The sequence below is a fragment of the Typopeltis vanoorti genome, chromosome 13 (assembly GCF_054136105.1).
Source record: "Typopeltis vanoorti isolate ZY-2024b chromosome 13, IOZ_Tvanoo_1.0, whole genome shotgun sequence".
In the NCBI taxonomy this organism is placed as follows: Eukaryota; Metazoa; Arthropoda; class Arachnida; order Uropygi; family Thelyphonidae; genus Typopeltis; species Typopeltis vanoorti.
In genome coordinates, this window is record NC_143561.1 from 97,891,499 (window position 1) to 97,914,151 (window position 22,653).

At 35.0% G+C, this 22,653-nt stretch overlaps 1 protein-coding gene across 1 annotated transcript in view; it reads right to left on the minus strand.

The window, feature by feature from the left end:
* LOC150100406 (uncharacterized) overlaps positions 1 to 22,653 on the minus strand; it is a 621,895-nt gene that overhangs the window by 244,167 nt on the left and 355,075 nt on the right. Inside the window, exons 23-24 of the mRNA XM_090402392.1 lie at positions 22,161 to 22,233; positions 10,628 to 10,726 (exon numbers count right to left, since the gene is read on the minus strand). Coding sequence (XP_090258518.1) covers positions 10,628 to 10,726; positions 22,161 to 22,233 — 172 coding nt within the window. The remainder of the gene's footprint in view (positions 1 to 10,627; positions 10,727 to 22,160; positions 22,234 to 22,653) is intronic.

Consider the following 22,653-nt stretch of genomic DNA (forward strand, 5'->3'; position numbering starts at 1 on the left):
CTCCACTTTTGCTGCCTTTATCAGCTGAGTTACCATCCTAGCCTGTTTCTTGTAATCCTCATGCAAATGATCATTACCAACATTCATCTCGTGTTGCTTCCAGATGTCATGCTTAATCTCTTTGTTTATCCATTTTATTGCTACCTTGTTTAGCTTTTTCACCTTTGGAATACAGTCAGACAGTGCTGCTGTTAAACAGTTCTTCAATGGCTACACAGCATCTATAATCTCCCCAATCAACTCGTCGTTCCATGCTGTAGCTCCAAATTATCTCTTAAGCTTTCTGTAATCACCAGCCTAGTAGTTCCACATATATCCCTTCTTCTTCTTCTTAGGCGTTCTCATGTGACAGGCTGCAACCCATGTGATCACTTCATGATCACTCTACAACATGGAGAAGATTAGACACTCTATTCACAATCATATCCTCTGACAATGTAACCAGATCTAAGACTCTTAACCCTCATGTGCCCTCCATTACACACTCCTTAAGATTGTTGCCCAATAAGAGCTCAAGAAATTCGTTTTCCTTATTCTCTGATGCTATCTCATCATTCTGATCAATATTGTCATAGTTGAAATCATCCATAATAATCATCCATTGCTTGCTCACTAAGCCAAGTTGACAATACATTTCTTTGTCTCCACTGTCTACATTCCCTAGCCTGTAGCAACACCCCCACCAAATATCTCATTCTATCAACCTCCACTTCACATCATTCTGCTTCAATGCCACTGCCACTTTTTCCTCTTTGTATCTCAACCATATGCAGACATAATTCCTCTGCTCTCATCAGCAGCATGTCCCCTCCCTTCTTGATTTCCCATCTTCACAAAATCATCATATTCCTCCACTTATTCCAATGAAGATGTCATTCTCATCCAACTATGTTTCACTTATTCCAACTATGCAGAGTCAAGCAGATGTTATGGCCTTACAGGAGGACTTGAATAGATTATATGAATGGGCAGGTAAGTGGAACTATCAGTTCAATGTTGCAAAGTGTAAGGTTTTGAGATTTGGTAAGCAACGATGGGATGCAAAGTATACATTTGGTGGAGAAACTTTAAAAGAAGTAGAGGAGATGAGAGATCTGCAAGTGGTGGTAGACAAAGGCATGAAATTCAGGGACTATACTGAACAAGTTGTGAAGATGTCACATTGGATAATGGCATTGATGCAGAGGACCCTGACATTCAGAAACAAAGAGATTATGATGCCATTGTATAAGGCCTTGATCAGGCTTCATGGATTAATGTGCACAGATTTGGTCAGATTTTCATGGTGATTAAAATATGTTAGAAAGGGTCCAGAGAAGATTCACAAAGGTGGTCAGTGGTCTTTGGAATGTGGAGTACAAGACAGATTGAGAGAATGTAAATTGCAGAGCCTCGTGAATAGGAGGAAGAGAGGGGATATGATTGAGGAGATTTTTCATAGAATGAAAATCCCCTGAGGAGATTTTTCACAGAATGGGAGAGAGAGAGGTGTAGAACAAGAGGCCATTGCTTGAAATTGTATAAAGAGGGTGTGAGCAAAGGAGTGAGGAGAAGGTTCTTTACACGGAGAGTATGTTGTGAATGTGCTTGAGTTTGTTGTGAATGTGGACACACTGAATCAGTTTAAGGCATGGTTGGATGAGCATTGTGTGCGATAGTGTGTACTTCCCATAATGAGTCTCTGACTCCATGGACATCAATATAATAATACATTATTATACATTACAATATATTATACATTATAATGTATACATTATATATTTCAATAATAATAATACTAATAATACCAATAATAATACCATCATTAACAAAATAGAATAAAATACAACGTAGGTAGGTTCATGGAGAATGGAATCTTTTTCATGTAAGGTCACAAGACATCCAAGTAAATATAATATGATTAGGATCTAAGATTAGTATGTGTAACTATATTAAAAATAATAATAATAAAACTAATTTTAAAAAAAAGCTGAAAAATGCTGATAACAATATTTTCCAAATAGTTTGGGACATAGACAATACATTGCTGAGGTTGAGGTTTGAGTAGTTAAAGAAGGACTTCAGCACTTCTTCCAAAAAAGACCTTAAAATTTGTGGGAGATAATTATGCAATATTTTAACATCATCCCAGAGGATCCTGTGACTAGTATTATTAACTTGCATACTCACCAAGGCCCAATTTGTCTTTTTTGTTCCGAAATGCATTTAGTGACAGATAAGCTTGTTTTAACAAAGAAGTGACTTGACTAATAGGTTTAAGCATGATGGAAAGATGATTAAACCTATTAGACAAGTCACTTCTTTGTTTCCATCTAATAAAGACAGAGTACAAAGTTTGCTGCTACCTGGAGTCTAAGCCTCAAACATCTAATCCATCACTAAATGCATTCTTAACACCAATCTTATGTTGACTCCAAAAAACAAATCTGACCTTGCTGAACATGCAATACTAGCCACAGGATCCTCTAGGATGATGCTAAATTAGTGCACAGTTGCTCCCATGAATTTTTAAGAAAGAGTTAAGGTCCTTCTCCACCAACTAAGCCTCAGCCTTAATGACCAGTTATCTATGCACAAAATTTGGAAAGGTGTTATCGGTAATTGTATTTCTTTGTTTTAATATAGTTACACACATACACACACTGACACATGCCAATTTCAGTTCCTAATAGTGTTATATTTACCTAGGTCTCTCATAACTGTACATGAAAAGATACCATTCTCCAAGTACCTGCATTGTTGTTGCTCGAATTTTCCAATACTATTTTGTTATATTGATGATGGTTTAAAATACTCATGCCAAAATATTTATATAATTAATTACAGTTAAACATCTTTTCAGTGTGTTAATGTATGTATGTGTGTGTGTATATATATATATATATATATATATTTTTTTTTTTTTTTTTTTTTTAAAGAATTGAATGATATAATACAGAGAGTTAAGGAAAAAGGTTTAATGGTATCGCATGACTAGTTTTGGCTTTTTACAGCCTTCTTCATGTGTTTTTATACAAAAAGAAACATTAAACATTGAAGATAAAAACTGTGAACAGCACAGGAAAGTCACTATACATATTTAAGTGAAAACGTTGTAGTTAACGTATTCAAAGCTGTTCCTTCATTGGCCACATTGTTCAGTGAGTGTGTGCGTATAGCATCTCGTGAGCGTCAGTATGTGATCACGGCAGAATGACAGTCTGGGAGGTTATAGCTTAAATTATTATTTAAATATACAGGGTTGAGGATGATTTCTCTAGATTCTACAATTTTTCTCTCCAATTCGTCATGGCAATGGAAAATGTTGTTAGATCTATCCCAAGGGATTGTATGACTATGGTTTTTAATAATAATAATATATATATATATATTATATTATTATTACTGACACCTCCAGGGAGTCCAAAGACTCATCGAGGGAGGTCACCTATTCTACAGTTCTCTGTCTCCACCACTCAATCCACCAACACCATTACTAGTATTTTTCACAGACAATCACAAACATCCATGCCCATGGTGGGATTCGAACCCGCAGCCTTTTGGCTGGAGAGCTGATACGTTAACCACTCGGCCAACCAGGCAGGCACACGAAAAGTTGCAAGACCTATATCATATGAGTGCTATGTGTGTACATAGTAGCAATCAGTTGGTAGTCTTCTTAATTTTTATAACTGTAACTTTGAACTCCTAGTCCTTGTCGACTTCCATCCCTTAAGAGATCCTAAATTTAATCCATCTCCCAGAGCACAGTTTCATCAGTACAATGGCTGTCCCTGCTGCACTCCAATGCTTTCTTGCAATTATTAATATTAAAATAGCAATTCTACTGATTTACATACACTTTTACTTTGGATAATGTAAATGTTACTGAAGGGATGTGACATAAGCAGCACTACTTATAAATCTTCCAAACTTTGGATTATCAGCAAGCAATTCTCATGTTGCCTTTGGAATGGTACTCATTACTTTCCAGACTCACTGCATTACAGAATTTGCCAGAAATAAGTATTATGCATAGTTTTGGATCAAACTTGACAATTAAGTCTTGGGGATAACATGAAGTGTGGTGAAGATCTACCAACATACAGAGCCACAACACTAGAACAGAAAATACATTTCCTAACCAAATATTTTACCTACCATAACACCAGTGAATCATGAGCCTAATCTAACTATACCTTCACCACCAAAATACTTCAGATTTAGTATGTAATGTCAATATTAACAATGAAAGTAACTTGTACCATCCAGAAACTGAAAAGAACCATACCAACCCACACAAAGTGAATTAAATGAGCTAGTCAGACTTAAGTTCATCCACTGAATCATTCCACACAGATTGTGGGTTCAAGACTGAAATTTAAAAATCTGATTACTTAAGCAATTTCATTTTCTACAGTCATAGGAACAGATTTATAAAAACCTTTTGTTTTTTATTCAGAAAGTTCACAATTGTATTTTGCAGCAATCTTTCTAAACTTATAACCTGATTTTTGTTTAATGACTTGTAAAAAAAACCTGAAGATTCAGAATAACACAATAATATTCTGAAACTGCAATTATGTGTTTTAATTCAAACAAGTTGATTTCAAACACTGCAAATTGCAATATTATGAAAGACTTTGGTTTTACATATCATAAAATCCATAAAAAATTATGTATCACTCTGTAACAATCCACAATGGTAATATTTTGAATTTTGTCCCAGTTTCTTTCAATTAAAAGAAACATATGAAAATCTTGGAATTCTTGATAAAATGGAATATAAAGAATAGAAATGGTTAATCTGGAGATATGAAAGCTTTCTAAATACTTCTGGGTGAGCACTATGTACATGGAAAATCAGTGGGGAAAATTTTCATTCAGGGCTCATAAAATATTCTTTGTGAAGTTTAGCAGATCCAAACAGCTCCCCAACCATTACTTCACATATACTAAGTTTTAATGAAGAAATATGTTCATGCTTAATCTGTAAATCTTTCATTTCCAGTCTTAAAGAAGAATGTATTGTTAATGCAGAGAATGTTAAGGATTTCAAGATTCAGTATGATAAATATATTGTCAGTTGAATGATGAATTTCCCATGATGAGTCTGCTGACTCCACGGAGGGTGTAATAATAATAACATAACAGAAGATAAATGATTTGGAAGAACAATAACTCTAGATGAAAAAGAAGCATAGAATAGTTTAAAAAATATAACAGAGCTGGGAACAACATAGATTCTGATTTTAAAATGACAGTTGAAAATAAAAAAATTTCAAAAATGTAGCAATAATATGAATTTAGGGTATCTCCTTGAAAACACTGGTGCTGTGAATGAAGAACAAAATGAAAGATTTCAAAACGATATCAAAGGATATATCTTTGTCAAGGATATAAAAGAGAAATCATATGCCACTATAAGTCTAGTTGGCATTTCCACCAACTAGGGAAGATATGTTTATAAGGTGGTGATACTAGCTTCATAGATCCCTTTTATCCTGGCACAAACATATATCCATAGCCTTCTCAGCTTCCAAAAAACTTAATTTTTTAAAAAAAAATTGTTGTTCTTATTGTTCAAATATTATCTTACTCCTCTGCTCAATTCTTAATGCTTTATAAATCCTAAATCTGTCCGACCTTAGAATATTGTTCTCACATTCGAAGTGGTGCATCCAAAGTCTCAGATTGTATGCAGATGAAGACAATCCTTGCCCAACAAATGATCCCAGTCTTCCATGACTCCCTCCAGCTTGTTTCATAGAAGTTCTGCATTATGCATTTTTAGAGGTAATTTCATGGGTGTTACCCCCATCAAACTGACCACTACCACTTTTCTAATCATGTAAGAATACGAGCAGCCAATAGTCTGCATCCATACACAGTTCAACTCTGAACGTATCATTTATCCCCCCCCCCTCCCAATTCTCATCTTCTTCCTCTGTTCCATTTACCCATGTTCTTTGTAACAGCTTTCCACCATACTGTTTTTCCAAATGACATAACCCCCCAGCTTTTCAAGAAACATGTTAATAGATTTCCTTCTTTCTTCTTAACCATTTGTCTATACACAGAACTGATGTGTTATAAGTTTTGCAATACCCTGTGTATATAGGATTAATATAAATGACAACAAGTGGCTACCAGAATGGAAGATCAAGAAGATGCAAGATTACTGTTAGTCCTCAAAATGGAAATGGTAGTAAATCACACCAGAACTACATAGCAGACATTTAAAGAAACAAGTAATAAGACTGCCTTGAAAAGGGATTCTGAATAAGCATTTGCAGTTATATAACTATCTATATATAGCACTTCCATAATGCAAGATGAAATGATGGGACATTGCATCTACTGAATGGTAAAAATAAGAATTCAATTCTCATCATGAGAATTGAAAGAGGAATTGTTTTGTGGGCCTTTGGAGTGAATTTGAAGGAAAGTTGGAATGGCATAAAGTCAATGGATTGCATTTGAATGAATTTGGTGTTAGGCATTTAGAAAGGCCATTGTTTGCTGAGAAGGCACAGAATCAAAAAGTTAATATCGCTAGCGATCAAAAGGTAGCTGTGAAGCAACACAGAACAGCCAAACAGGTTTTACCGCAAAATAAGATAGATATGGGGCTGAGATGTTATTAATATTATTACATGACACCTCACTGAAGGAGGGAACTCTACTCTACAATTCTCTGTCTCCATCCTTTAATGCACCAATTATACAAAACCACTACTGCCAGTATCATCTACACAAAATGGCATCTACTACCCACCCCCACTAATATTTTTTGTCTGTAAATTGTGTGTGTGTTCTCAAGAATGTTTTGCCTGCAAAGATGAGGATGAGACAATTATGAATGGCAAATAAGGATAAAGGAAACAGGAGTGGTCATAGGATAGAGTAGAGAATGCTGGTGCTGGTAGAATGGCCTCAAAAACAAGGGAATTGTTATGTTTGTATGCAAATGTAGGGAGTATTCAAAATAAGAGAGCTGAGGTTATTGAATTGATTGAAGCTGTATGCCCAAAGACAACTGATATAATTGAAAAGTGGTTATCTGAAGATGATATGATGTCAGGAAAAGAAATGGAAGAATATACAATTTTCTGGAAGGACAGGAAGATGAGAAGAGAAGGGGAAGGGGTACTGTCAATGACTGCAGAGGAATTGTGTCCACAAATTGTGGAACTTGATAGTACATGTGCAGATTTTGAATCTGTGTGGTGTGAAGTAGAAATTAACAGGCTAGTATATCTGATAGGATGCTGATATAGACCAGGAAATGTAAGAATACTGAATGTAAAATATTTAGGCAAATTCCCATACAGTATCTCCTCCTTCCATACAAAATGGAAGGAGGAGATAGTGCATGGGAACAAGGAGAGTGAGTTTGTTGAATTTCTGAGGGGTAAATAACTGAATCAACATGTGACCAAAGCAACTAGAGACTTTGGTGATACCTTCATGAGATGTAGTTGTTAATGAGGTATTAACACTGCTGCTGGTTGGTGACAGTAATCATGAGATACTCATTTGGGAAGTTACTGCCAAAAAAAGGATATATGTGGAATTATAAGGTGGGTGATTATCAGAAACTTTGTAGTCAACAACTAACATTCAAATTTTGAGTAGATGAACTAAGCACAAAAAAAATGTAGACAGTGTATGGAAATTCATAAGGCGGTATCTTACACAATGTATAATTGCATAGCAATAGTTAAGTGAGTAAATAGAGTTGGAGGGAAATGGATGTTAAATAGAGCAAGCTGTATTAGAAAAGAAAATGTTATGCAGAAGGTAAAAGGCAATCAGTGGAGATCAGATCAGCAAGGAGTATAAAGTGCAGACTAGGAAGATGATGGGAACATTAAAAAAGGAAATGGTGCAGTATGAGAGGAGATTGACTGGTCAGGCCAAGGTGAATTCAAGGGAATTTTCCAGCTATATGGCAAGAAAGAGGCAGAATTATGACAGGTTGATGCTGGTAAATAATCATCATACCAGAGTGACCACTGCAATGGATATAGTGGAATTAGTGCATAAGCACTTCATCAATGTGTTCACCATTTAAACACTGGTTTAAATGGTGAACACATTGATGCACTAGTTTAAATGATGCCTTGCAATATTTAGAAGGGAGGCAAGTATTAGGAGAAATGGAAGTGAATCTGAAGCGTATCAGGTGTTGATTGGGTTAGATATTAATAAGGTTGTGGGAATGGATGAAATCACTATGTATTTTTAAGGAATGTGCACAACAGTTAGTTATGCCCTTGACCTGGTCTTGCAGTGAGTAAGGTTCTTAAGGAATGGAAAGAAGGCAAATTAGTACCATTCCACAAGTATGGCTCTAGGACAGAAGTTTCCAATTATAGACCAGTCTGCATACCTGCAGTTTTAGTCAAGGTGTTGAAGAAATTGGCTAGGAATAGAATACAAAATTGGGTTGATGGACATAGTATTGTTTATGGTCAGCATGGATTTGTAAAGGGTAGGCCTTATAAATTAAAGATGCCAAGAAATTGTATTCCAAGTGTGGGCAAACAAACTTTGCATGTGAAGTAATTTCATAACTGGACAACTCGTATATAGAAAGCTAATGCCTTCACATCACTTGCCTTAGTATCCCACAATGAAAAGCACATATCCTTATGGATATGTATAATGCATGCATTATGAGGAGGGTCAATACCCAGACCAGTTTCACTATATAAGTGAAGGGAAGTCTCCAAAAACTCAGGTGATCCCTCTAAACTCAGCAAGTGCAAGCAACCCGGAGGATCATTTTACTCAGTGATGGTTCCACTCAGTGACAGGCCCACCCTACCATGGATAGAAATCCTTAGTGGTGGCTCTGCCCAATGGCAGGCTCATCCTCACTACCGAACAGAGTCATAATCTCAGCAGCGGCCCCCACTCAGGGTTGCTTATATCTCAGCACAGCAAACACTTCTCTGCAAAAGTGCATCAGTAGTAGTCGGACCCAGAAGTGATACCAAGGTTGAAGTAATGCATCCCTTCACATCACTTGCCTAGATATGTGCTTTGCCCTAGGGTTCTGTTCTTGGGCTCCTGCTGTTTAATTGGTTTGTAAATGATATATCATGTGAACTGACTGGGGATTTTCAGTTGTTTGCTAATTATGCAAAAGTTGGGGAGAATTATAAGCAGTACTGTTGATTTTAATTCTCTTCAGGAAGATTCGAGAAAATTTGAGAAGGGGAGAGGGGAGGGTTACAGTTTTAATATTAATAAGTGCAAGGTGTTGCATTTTGGAGTGCAGAAATATAAGACTGTGTACTATATTGATGGCATTATAGTGCAGGAAATGGATGAGATTCGAGATGTGGGAGTGATGGTTGACAGTAGACAAAGTTTAAAGAGTATACTGCAAGTGTTGCAAACAGTGCACATCATATTGCTGATGTAAGAGGTACACTAATGTATAGGAACAAGGATATGGTTGTGCCACTGTATAAAGCTGGGCAGACAACACTTGGAATATTGTGCTCAGATTTGTTCACCTGGTATTCATTGTGATATTGAAACATTGGAGAGGATCCAGAGATGAGTGACTAAGACACTATTGGTGCTCTGGAATGTAAACTATGAAGAGAGGTTAAAGGAATATTGATTACAGAGTTGGGTGGATAGAAGGAAAAGAGGTGATGTGATATGATAGAAATGTTTAAGTTAGCAAAAGGATTTTATTGGATTAATCCAGAAGGGATTATAAAAAGAGTAGAAGAACCAGATGCTATCTATAGAAGTTATATAAGAGTGTGGTGAGGAGTTGATTTTTTTATGTGGAGAATTGTGAGTGAATGGAATGTATTACTGGAATATGTTGTTAATGCAGGGAGTGTTAAGGATTTAAAGATTCAGTATGATAAATATATTGTCAGTTGGATGAACCTCTCATGGTTTGTCTGCTGACTTCATGGAGGATGTAATAATAATAATAAGGGGGGGGGGGGTCATATGGAGATTTTCTTCTCATTGTCAGAGTATACACACAGTTTACAGACAAAAATGACTAAGTAGGTGGTAGATGGTGTCGGGTGTAAACAGTGACACTGAGTTTAAATGAAAGATTACCTAGTGTACATGGGGATAGTGTGGAGTGCCCTCTTGTGATGAGCCCTTGGACGTCTTGGAGGTGTCATGTAATAATAATAAGTATTATTTTTTATTTTGTTTTTAATTCATTTAAATAAATTTATAAACAATGCTTACTGTGTAATAAATAAATGTGAAAAAATGTGGAAATACATATCATATATATATATATTCCTATGGAACATTTTGATGTGATATTCTCTCCAAAAATTATTATTATTATTGCATGAGAATCTTTATGGAGTCATAAGACTCATCATGGGAAGCACAGGCTAACCACACAATATATCATATTTCTCCTTGAATATATTCACTGGCAAAGTGCTCATATCAGACTGAACCTATTCCACTGAACACACCACTCTTCAAGCAAAAAAATCTAGTCCTACAGATTGAAAGATTATACTTACCACATTCATACTCAATTTCTAAGCATGGCCCATTTTTGAACATATTATAACTTTTTTTAAATAATCATTTTGTATATAAAGATACAATATGCAAAAATGAAGTGTACACATACATCAAGAATATTTAAGAGTACATGATAATGAGTAACTGAAAGTATTGTACTTATTGCAGGATTAAAAACAGGGTAGGTTCCTTCTTTAAATGCTAATGCCTGAAAATAAAATAAAGCATTAAAAAAATATTGAAATATAAAAAATTTATTAAATTTTAGTAAAATTTATCATTTTTATAAAATATTAAAATAATAAAATAGAAAATATAATTTACTATCTATTTTCTGTTAATCTATTTTTATTTATTTTTTTAAATTTCACATTTGATATGTTAAGAGTCTGTTGCAATAATTATTTCAATAGTGATTACCATTAAAGCAGTGCTTTTTTTGTATTCATTCTTTTGTTACCAGGAAAAATTAAAAATTAAGAGGATATGAAAACTACAAAAAAAAATATTTACTATTTTTATTCCAGAGTGTGACAAATATTTTTAATAAGAACAGCAAATGAGGTATATAACATATGTTTTATCAAGCATAAAGTTATTTTACAAGTATACAAAAGATAAGTAATATACAATGATTGTTAATAAAATTTTTGTATAGCAAATCTCTGTTAACAATCGAAGTGAAAGATGTAAATTCTGTTAAATAACTAAGATATTTGATATATCAGGTAAATGTTTAAGAAATTACTGAAAATTAGAAATTTCTAAATGTACTGCATCTGTGTGTCACATGTCACTATTAATAAAGGTGCTGATATTCTGTACTATTGCATACCGTCACAAAAAAAAAGGCACTGGTGGAACACTAACAAAATTTAATACTGTTGCTACTACTATCATCAGTCACAAAACTGAATGCATGGTTTATTCTAGCCATATTATCTATTGCTTGAAAATTAGCATGAAATACTCTACTTAAGTTCTTTAGATGGAGTATATTTAGCACCTCTGTAGCACAACTAGCAGAACAACAGACTGTTAGGTAAAATGTGATCAGCATAATTCACGAGTAGTACAAAGTGCAAGCAAGAAGGGAGACAGGAGACACTAGTATGGTAAGAAAGGCCAAATTAGATTACAAGAGAAAATTAGCCAAGCAGGCCAAAGTAAATCCAAAAGAGTATTTTTGTTACGTAGCAGGGAAGAAGAAAAATAACTATGGTAGGATGACTTTAATCAATGCTGAAGGTAGGAAAGTGACAGAAGCAAAAGAAATAGTTGAGTTGCTAAGTAATCATTTTGCAAAAGTCTATCATCCAGGTGGAGATTTTGAAGTTGCTGATGTGATAGAGATGCATATCAAAATTGAGGTAGATGGACAGGAGGTGTTCAGCATATTGAAAAATATGAATGTGAATACAGCAGTGGGAATGGATGATATGTTGGCCTGTGTGCTACGTGAAAGAGAACTGGCATTGCTTCTGATAAAGTTGTTCAATCTAAGTCTCAGCTCTGGAAAGGTCTCAAGATGGAAAGAGAGTAAGATAGTTCTATTACATAAAGATGGCACAAAGATAGAAATAGCAAATTACAGGCCAATTAATATCTCAAGAGTGGTAGTTATATTAATGGAAAACTTGGTTAAAGATAAAATCCAGCAGTGGGTGGATTAGGGATATAATGCTCTATAGTGAGTAGCATGACTTTGTAAAGATATCCGTCTAAGTAATTTATTTATATTTTATAATAAGGTGACAGCAGAACTGGATAAAGGAAATGGCTACACCAAGATATTACCAGATTTGCAAAGGTAGATAGGGTGGCTGACAGACAGACACAAGAGAGTAGTATATGGTGGTGAGGAATCTAGGAGAATGAGGGTAGCTAGTGGATGATCTCAGGGTTCTGTACTAGGGCCATTACTCTTTAATTTGTATATCAATAATATTGGGAGAGATTTAAGGGGATGGGATATTCGGTTGTTTGCTGATGCAAAACTGATGAGGGTAAATGTTGATGAAGGTAATTGTCAATTTAATGTCACAAAATGTAAGGTAATGTACTATGGTTTGAAAAGGTTACACACTGTGTATCACACTGATGGTACTGGATTGCAGGAAACTGATGAGACTGGAGACTTGAGGATAATGATGGACAGAAAGTTGAAGTTCAGAAGACATATTGTAAAAGTTGGTAAAATAGCCAACATCTAAGTAAAGAATTACTTGGATGTTGAAAAACACACTAACAAGTAAACATAGGGAGGTTATTATCCTTCTTTATAAGGGTATGATTTGGGTGCATCTTGCACAGATTTGGTCAGCTTTCTGGGGATCAGGGGTGGTAGAGAGGATTCAGAAATGAGCAACCAAGCTAGTGACAGGTCTGTGGAATGCCCCCCCCCCCATGAGGATGGGTTGAAGGTGTGTGGGTTACAAAGTTTAGTTGATAAACAGAAAAGAGGGGACAGGAAAAAAATTTATAAGATATTAAAGGGATTTTAGAAAATTGATGCAAAGGAAAATTTTCAGTATATGACAAATAGAGAACTAGGGGTCATGCATGGAAGTTGTATAAGACTGTAGTTAGTAAAGGTGTGCAGACAAGATTTATGGTGTGGATAGTGGTGAAGGAATGGAATGGATTGCCAGAATTAGTTATGAATGCCCTGACAGTGAATGAGTTTAAGAGCAGTATAACAGATTTTGAGAGAGGTATAAAAGTTAGTGTGGATCTCCCATGATGGGCCTCTGAACTCCATAGAGATACCATATAATAATAATAATAATAATAATAATAATAATAACATACACCCTTCAACTGGAACAAACCTGAGTTCAATTCATGCAATAGCAAACGTAATTTTTTTATATGGGCATTTTCAACTGATGGTGGATTAAAAGATTTTGGTACCATCATTAAAATCACTAAAATTTTCTATATACAAGGTTTTAATTATATTAAATGGCATCAAAATATAATTAGTTCAGTCTAAAAATAACAGACCATTTGAGTGGATTATAACTAGTTTTAAAGTAAAAGAAACAGCAGTGGAATTTGCATTCATGTTAAAAGCTACATGCTAGAACTAATAATAGAAAATTAGATTGTACTTTAAAAATCAAATAGAAACAAAACTATTTACAAATGTTAAGAATAAGAACCACTCCCTCAAACTTTTGTAAAGAACTATAGTCATACAGCCTCTAGGTGTGACTCATACAATGAATGTGAAATATATTGTTGTTTGTTCTTTTAAACTAGTTCTGAACATAATTAAATGGCCAATATGGATGAAATATGTCAGTTAACTTATATTTCATATTGATGTCATTTTAATAGTATCCAAATGTTATTTTGTTTTCAATGGGTATTTACATCCATGCAATTACTACTGTGTATACAGGTAACCCTCATATAATGCAGATGTTAGGTTCCACAAAAACGATGAGTTACATAAATCGCGTTATGCGAGACTTAGATCACATAGAAAAAGTAGGGTTATGTTCCGATAGTTTTTTTTTTTAAATTATATAACAACGACATCTCCAACAAAAATATATTTTTATTTAATTCAGGTAATTCAGTAAGTTAAGAAAACAAACTATGAAACAAATACATAGTATAAACGTATAAAAATACAAATTATACATAAACTTCATTGCTTATAATGCATAAAATGCTTTAGGCAAAATAAAAAAAAGTGCATAATTTAATCATCATCACTTCTTCAAAACTAACATTTCATAGATGTTCTTTATTTAAGAGTGGCTGGACGTCGTCATCACTTTGAATCTCTAGGACATCATTTGTCTAATTCTCATTTCATACTTCGGCTGGTTTAGTTATCAAGAAGTCAGTAATAAGAACTTGCTTACCATTACCGTATAATTTTTTATTAAGTTCATAATATGGAGCTAAACAAATATCCAATTGTCTCGTGAATTTTCCGGAGAGCTCCATTGAGGGATCATTATCTGTAAAATAATGCCCTAACTTTCTTGTTAAGTCCAATTCTTCTGCTAATTTCTTTAACGATTCATCACACAATCAGAATCTTTGGCAGAACTTTTCCTGCCATTTGGTTCGATGCCATCTACTAATTGTATCAGTTTCTCCTCATTTAACTCTATTTACCCATCAGTTAATTCACTAATTTCGTTTTCAACCATATCACAAAAGTCCTCTAAGTGGCCATTACTATAAAAAATAAAATTTTTACTTAAAAAAGCATTACATATTGTATATGTAACTTACCAGAAAATAAAGTACAAAGTTTGACATTAATACACTTACAATTTTTAATGCGCTTTTCTGGCAGAAAACAGAGACAATTTTCAACAGAAAACACTTTGTACGGTAAAAATTGACGTACATGCGAGCTAAAGGGTATTTCCCCTAATATAAATTTGGTACTCATAACTAGCATCTGTGCGATACGACAGATGCAAATTTAATGAAGATAAAATGTGATTTTTAAGTCTCGCGGTGAAAAATATATGAAAAGATAAAAGGTTATTACAATTTGAAGACCGTGTTTTTTATTGAAACCGCATTGAACAAGGGGTACTATAATTTGTAGACAGAGTTATTGTATAAGTACTGCATTATACGAGGGTTACCTGTACATATGAAGACCAGTAAGGGGATTAAAATCTTAAAATAGATAAAAGTATTTATCTATTACCTACACATAAATAATTCAACTACATAATTTTCTATGTTTACTCTGCTTCCATACCTATTCACTAGCATCAACCTGCCATAACCATTTTCCCTCTTCCTTGCTACATAAGCAGAAAAATTCCATTGGATTATCTTTGACTTGACTGGCCAATCTCCTCTCATATCTGCTTTTCTTTTTTAATCATGCTTGTAATTTTTCTGGCCTGCAGTTTATATTCTTTGTGCATCTGCTAACTACAAAGTGTCTTGTATCTCCTCCATAACAACTTCTTTTGCCACACTGCTCACTTGATTTCACTGTTCATCCATCTCACTCCTACTCTATTTATTTGCTTAACTCTTGGTATGCAGTTATGCACTGCTTGTGTTAGATACCGACTTATTATATCCCATGTACTGTATTCCACATACATATCTTCTTGATAACAACCTTTTTCTGTTTGGCTACCTTCCAAATCAACACCTCATGATCACTCTCACTAAGAGGTGGCAGTGTTGATACCTCATTCACAACCAAATCCTGTGAGGATATCACTAAATCCAATGACCGAAAACCTCATTTTGCATCCATCACATGCTGTTTATTCTCTTCATTACAATACACTATCTCTTCTCAACCATAGATAGCAATAGTATTCGCAAGATTTTTATTGTTCTAAGTTGGTACACCTGTCAAAAACATCCATGCGAAACTGCAAGTCATTCTATCAAGTAGTTTTTGTTTTACAGCTGTCTGAAGCAAAAGTGTTGTCTGTTTACTCAATTTTATCCGATACTCAATTTTATCCCTTAAAATGGATAAAATTGAGTATCGTGTGGTTATAACATTCTTTTTAAAAGAAGGTTTAACACCAAAAGAAATTCATTCAAAGTTCATAAAAGTTTATGGGCACTTTTCTCCTTCGTTTCCAACAATTAAGAAATGGGCTGCCGAGTTTAAACATGGCTGCACCAGCCTTGAAGATGATCCAAAAAGTGTAACAACACCAGAAATTGATCAAGTGCACAATATGGTATTGGATGACTGGCAAGTCAAAGTGCGTGAAATTGCTGAGACTATAGGCATTTCAAACGAACATGTAGGATATATTTTGCATGAAATGTTGTGGAACATTTCATGCAAATTTCAAGTGTGGAACCCATCTTGTGCAAATGGAAAAGCTTTGCACAAGATGGGTTCCACGCTTGTTCACAGCAGATCAAAAATGCACTCGCATAAAAATCTCTGAACCGTGCTTGGAGCATTTTAACAAGAATAAAACTGATTTTGTGCATCAATTTATTACTATGGATGAGACTTGGATTCAGCATTATCCACCAGAATCCAAACAGTGAACAGAAGCTGGTTGTCCAGTGTCAAAGAAGACAAAGTCGGTTCCATCAGCAGGAAAGGTTATGGCATCGGTGTTTTAGGATGTTAAAGGCATTTTGTTTATTAATTATCTTGAAAAGGGTAAAACAATAACTGGGGAATATTATTCCAATCTTTTATCCAGACCAGACAAAAAAATTTGTGAGAAAAGACTCGATTTGCAAAAGAAAAAAATCATCTTTCATCAGGACAATGCACCTGCCCACAAAGGTGTTTTGGCAATGGGAAAATTAAGGGATCCGCACTATGAATTGTTGGAACATCCACCCTATTCCCCAGATTTGGCTCCCTCTGACATCTATCTCTTCCCAAAACTAAAACTCTTCCTCACTGGTCAGTGCTTTTCTTCGAATCAAGAGGTGATTGTAGCTGTAAAGGGGTATATTGCATATCTTACTGAGAACCACTATAGGGACGGGGCAATGGTGCTGGGGCATCACTGGAATAAATGTATTAATCTTAAAGGAGATTATGTTGAAAAATAATTTTAAAATTATAAATTCGTTTTTGCATTGTTAGGCCAGAACTTTTTAGACCACCTTCACATTCAGTTGATCTCAACTTCACACCAAACAGCTTCAAAATCTTCACAGATACTACTACTATTTTCCACTTCCACTCTTGAAGAACACAATTCCATTGCTATTAATAACAGTAACTCCCCCCCCCCCCCTTCTCTCTCTTCATCTTCCTATCCTTTTGGAAAATTCGATATCCTACTATTTCTAGAATATCATATTCAGACAACAAAGTTTCACTTTATACCAATTATCTTTGGGTATACTGACTTGATCAATGCTACGAACTCAGACCCTTTATTTCTGATACCCCTTACATTAGTATGCAAACAACAATTCCCCACCTCTTTGAGGCCATTGCTCCATACACTCTCTGCTGTAGTACATCTCTCTCTCTCTCTCTTCAATCTCTCCATCTCCATTTCCCTGATCTCAACTCTGATTTTCCTTCATATCCTTATCATCCCCACCTTTTTGCACTGCATCACTCTGCACTGCCATAATAATTGCTACCTCACCATTGTATCCATCTTCTTCCTGTCATTCAACAAAATTCTTCTTAACCTCTTTTTGACTCCTTTCTTTTAGTGTTGCATGGTGATCAGCATTCATTTTAGAAATTATGGACTTTACACTAGAGGTCATGCAGTGATCAAATCATTGTTTCTTTAGCTTACTGTGTGTAATATAACTCAGCTTGTCCTTGTATAATTGTATATACTCCAGATGATGATCTTAATATGAAGATCGAAACGTTGGAAAATTAAAAGAGTTATTTATAACCCAGTCGTAAAGTCCATAATTTCTAAAATTAACCTCTCTCCGACCTTTAGTGATACTAATTTCTTATGAACCCTCTGTACTCAGTAAACAATCGCTCCAAATGTCTAACACCAAACTCATACAAATGCAATTCATCAGCTTTAAAGCATTCTAACCTGCCTTCAAATTCACTAGAAACATTTACAAATTGAATTCTCTCTGTTGGCACAATTCAGCCATGTTGTCATTCAGTATCATTGCTCTCCTTCTCAGTTCACTACTATCATATCTGGGCAAGAAACTAACTACTTTCCAAATAACACTATTATCTTTCACCTCCTGCAACAACTTCTTCAAATCCCTTTTCACATTCTTTGTCTGACAATTCGATTCATTTGTCCCCAACCATTACCAATAATTCTGATACCCATGCCTTATTATTTATCACACCTTTAATGAATGAATCACAATATAAAGCCATTCCACCATGTTATTTTAGGATACCTGCTTCTTCCTCTTAACCTCCTTTTTATTTACATCAGTTAATCTCTTCTTTAAACATTCAGTAAACTCCTCCATACATTTAACCTCACTCTTCATTTTCATTAACTCTCACCTAAGCTTGCCCATGTCACTTCTATTACTATCATTGAAAGCACTTTCATCCATTTTTGATTACTCATGTTGAAACTATTCTCATTTAGGAACACCCTAACCTTTCATGAGACTACTCACACACTGTTATATGTTCCTTCTTCTCCATAGTAATTATAATGTAACACTCCATAAATCTTTAACATTTTTTACATGTAACAATTGTCGTAGCATATCCACTGCACAAAATCCAGGAAAAAAACTTGACCTCTGAATTGAAAGCTTCTGCACTGTTGGTGTACACTTTTTTACTGCTACAATTTTTGTAATGTTAATTAGCACTTCCACATTAATTAAAACAATAACCGAAGCAAAAACTTTTAAAATCAGAATACCACAGTCCAATTTTTATATCCAGTGTGACTATCACACAAAAAGTACTATTATACAAATCTACATAAATGAACCCATTAACAGACAAAGCACTAACAACTGACTCTGGCAACCCATTCCATTCATTATTAACTCTCCAAGCAAAATATCTAGTCCACACACATTTAATAACCACATCTTTGTTCAACTTCCATGGATGACCTCTTCTTCTGGCCCCTCTAGTCAAGTGCTGAAACATTTCCCCTGCATCAATCTTATAAAATCCTTTAAGTAACTTAAATGTTTCTATTACATCATCTCTTTTTCACCTATCAACCAACTTCTGAAGTCCACAAACCCTCAATTTATTGTTATAGGGAACACTCCACAGACCACTCGCCATCTTGATTGCTCACCTCTGAATCCTCTCTGCTACTTCCTCATCCTCAAGAAGCCCAGGAGACCAGACCTGAGCACAGTAATCCAGATGTGGATGAATCAAGGCCTTAAAAAGAGAATTAACAACTTCTATATCTCTACTTGTTAGTGTGTTTTTCAACAGCAAAGTAATCTATGGGCAACCTTAGCAGTAATGTCCTCTAAACTTTAACTGTCTATATACCTCCACATCTAAATCCCTAGCTTCATCTATTTCATGGAGTACAGTTCCATCAATGTGTAATCCCAAAATGCATTGCTTTACAGTTTTCCATATTAAACTGACACCCATTATCTTTTGTCCATACTGACATCTTATTTAAATCATCCTTTCAGGTTATTTCTTATATCATTTATGTACAAATTAAACAGTAGTGGTCCTAGCACTGAACCTTGTGCACAACACTAGTTACCAGCTTTCACCTGAATTCTGTTCCTCCATATATTACTTTTTGATATCTGTCCAGAATCTACCCTCTTAACCATATTACCAGTATCATATCCATCACCATTTGTTCCAATTTGCATAACAGAGTTCCATGTGGTATTTTGTCAAATGCCTTTGCAAAATCCAGAAGAATCATTTAAATTCATTATCCAAATCCATTATAAAAAGGCAGTAAATAATTACTTAGCATGACTGATCCTTCACAAAGCCCACACAGAGCATCATTTCCTATACACCCATTCCTAATTCACTTTTTGACCAATTTTTCCAGTACTTTTACCACCATTTTCGAGCCTTCGTAGATCAGTCAGCATAGATGAAGCCATTTGGCTGGAAAGAACTGGGTTCGATTCCCATCGGTGATGTGAGGAACCTTTATCTGGTCTCTTTCAAGAAAGGTGAGTTAGTGGGTCTCATATAGAGGTAGGGTGGTTTTTTCACCCAGAAACTCAGGTTTTTCATCCCCCAGAACAAGAAAACCTTCCCTGCGAACACACACAGATTATGGTCAGGAATACTTAAGACCCAGCCATAGGCCTGATTTGTCAGTTATGCCAGTTCAGAGCCCAGATAAAATTAGGGGGTGAATTGAGATGGTGCCATATACTTTCCCATAAAAGGGACATCACGGTCGCTGTATCATCATACAAACACCAACTAACCACCATTCTTGAGATACTGATTGGTCTATAATTTTTACTGCAATCTTAGAACCTACCTTATGCAAGGGAATTATTTTGTCCTCTTTCCATTCCACTGGAGCTGCTACGTAAATTAAAGAGCCTAGTCAGAGGCATTGCCAGTTCCCTTACACATTCTCTCAGAATGTGAGCTGATATCCCATTTAATTTAATAGCTGTATTCAAACTGAGATTCTGTAATATCCCAAGAACTTCCAATTCATCCACATCTGTTCCCACACAAGTCACATATGATCCAGTATGCTTCTGTCACCTCGTGACCATCAGCCCTCATTAAGGTTATTCTTCCAAAGTCATTCTTCCTCTTACTTGCCACATAGCAAAAGAACTCTTTGGGATTTCTTTTGGCCTTCTCGGCTAGTTTCTTCTCATAATCTGAATTTCCCTTCCTTACTGGTCACCATTCTTGCCTGACACCTGATTATGAGCTAGCTGGTCACCTTTTTCCTTATATACCCTGCAACAGCATTTTCTTTTTCTGAAGCTCTTGCTTAATGATATTACTCATCAATCTAACTACTGCCTGATGAATCCTCCTTACTTTACGTATACAGTTTATTAATACAGCTTCCACTAGATGCCCCTTACTATCTCCCATGCACTTAACATTCTTTTCTTGCAGAGTTTTATGCCATGGCACAGCTTTGAGCTTCCTCCTAAGCTTTCATAATCATCTGTTTTGTAGTTCCTTCTTGACAGAATATTGTCATTTTTTACAATCTCCCAAGTCAAAACTTCATAGTCAGTTTCCCCAATTGGAGGCATTGTGGCCATCTTAGTCATGAATAACTCTTCTGATCCTATGACCAGGTACAATACTCTTGCGCCTCAAGTATCCTTTATTAAATGCTGCCTCAAGTAATTATCTCTCAGTAGGTGTATAAATTACATTTCAATTCATTATGGAATAAAGTATTTGAAATATTAAAAAAGTAAAACTCAAAGTCAGAATGTACTAAAAGAAATGAAATAAAAGGATGAAAGAATTCAGAATAAGGAAATAGTAAATTCACTACTTCCATATTCTGAATTCCCCCCCCCCCTCTTTAGTACAAACTAAACAGTGTTTAGTATAAACAATTTTACACATTTGAAAATTTATTTATCACTAGGTTAGACTATAATAGATTTAGTTTAATCCTTTATCCCAGTGATTAAACTAAATCTATTATAGTCTAACCTAGTGATAAATAAATTTTCAACATCTTTCTCTAAATCCAGAGTAATTTTTAAAAAAGGTGATAAACCTTTTGGCAACTCCCATAGGCACAGATGACTTGCTACTGCTTCTGCCTGGTATCTCCAGCTCTGGGCCTGGCTCCCACTGAAGAGACCTCAATAAAGGTCGAAACTAGTCTGGGTAGATGGCCAATCCCTTTAATGCATAACAGTATACATATCCACATAGGAAATGTGTTTTGCATTATGGGAGATACTGGGTTAGAAGTGCCTGGTAGCTTGCTCCACCTTTGCCACGAGTTGCCTTGGTGTTGCACTACTTACTGGATAAGATAGTACAACACTATATTTAGTCCTGAAGATATTTTCAGGCGCAAACTTTGTTTGCTCTCACTGGGATAAAGGATTAAACTAAATCTATTATAATTTTACACATTGAATGCAGTTAGAATGGTGCAGCAATCTTATACTGATACCTGGGAAGAAATAGTGTTTACATATTACTTGTTTACAAACATGCATATTTAATGTGAACTAGGTAATAAAAAAAAATAAAAACACTATCAACTTACTTGAAAGAATGTATTCATAGCTGTAACTATTACAGAAACTGATAATGGAGATATAGCTCCTGGCAGTACTTCTCTAAAAGAAACCAAATATAACAAGCAATAATCATAACAAAGTACATACGCATTATCAAAATACAAGAATTAAAAAATATATATACTGCATAACAAGTAGTAAATAAACAATTGAAGGGTACAGGGGAAAAACAACTTCAGTCCAATTTTTGTGAATTCAACCTAATGTTGCCATCTGTTGGGGATTAAAGGAAGGTTTCATCTCATAAATACAAATTTCTGCATAAACAACCTCGGTCCAGACAAATGAAAGGAGAATATTTCTTAAACTTGGGAAGAACACCCTCAGTCCAAGCGGTTGTATGGAAAAACAACTTCGGTCCAATCGCATACTATTATCACTATTGCATCAGCCATTATTTTGTTATCAGCAGTTTGTTGAATCACTACTAGTTTTGATTATAGTTTTACTGTTTTGGTT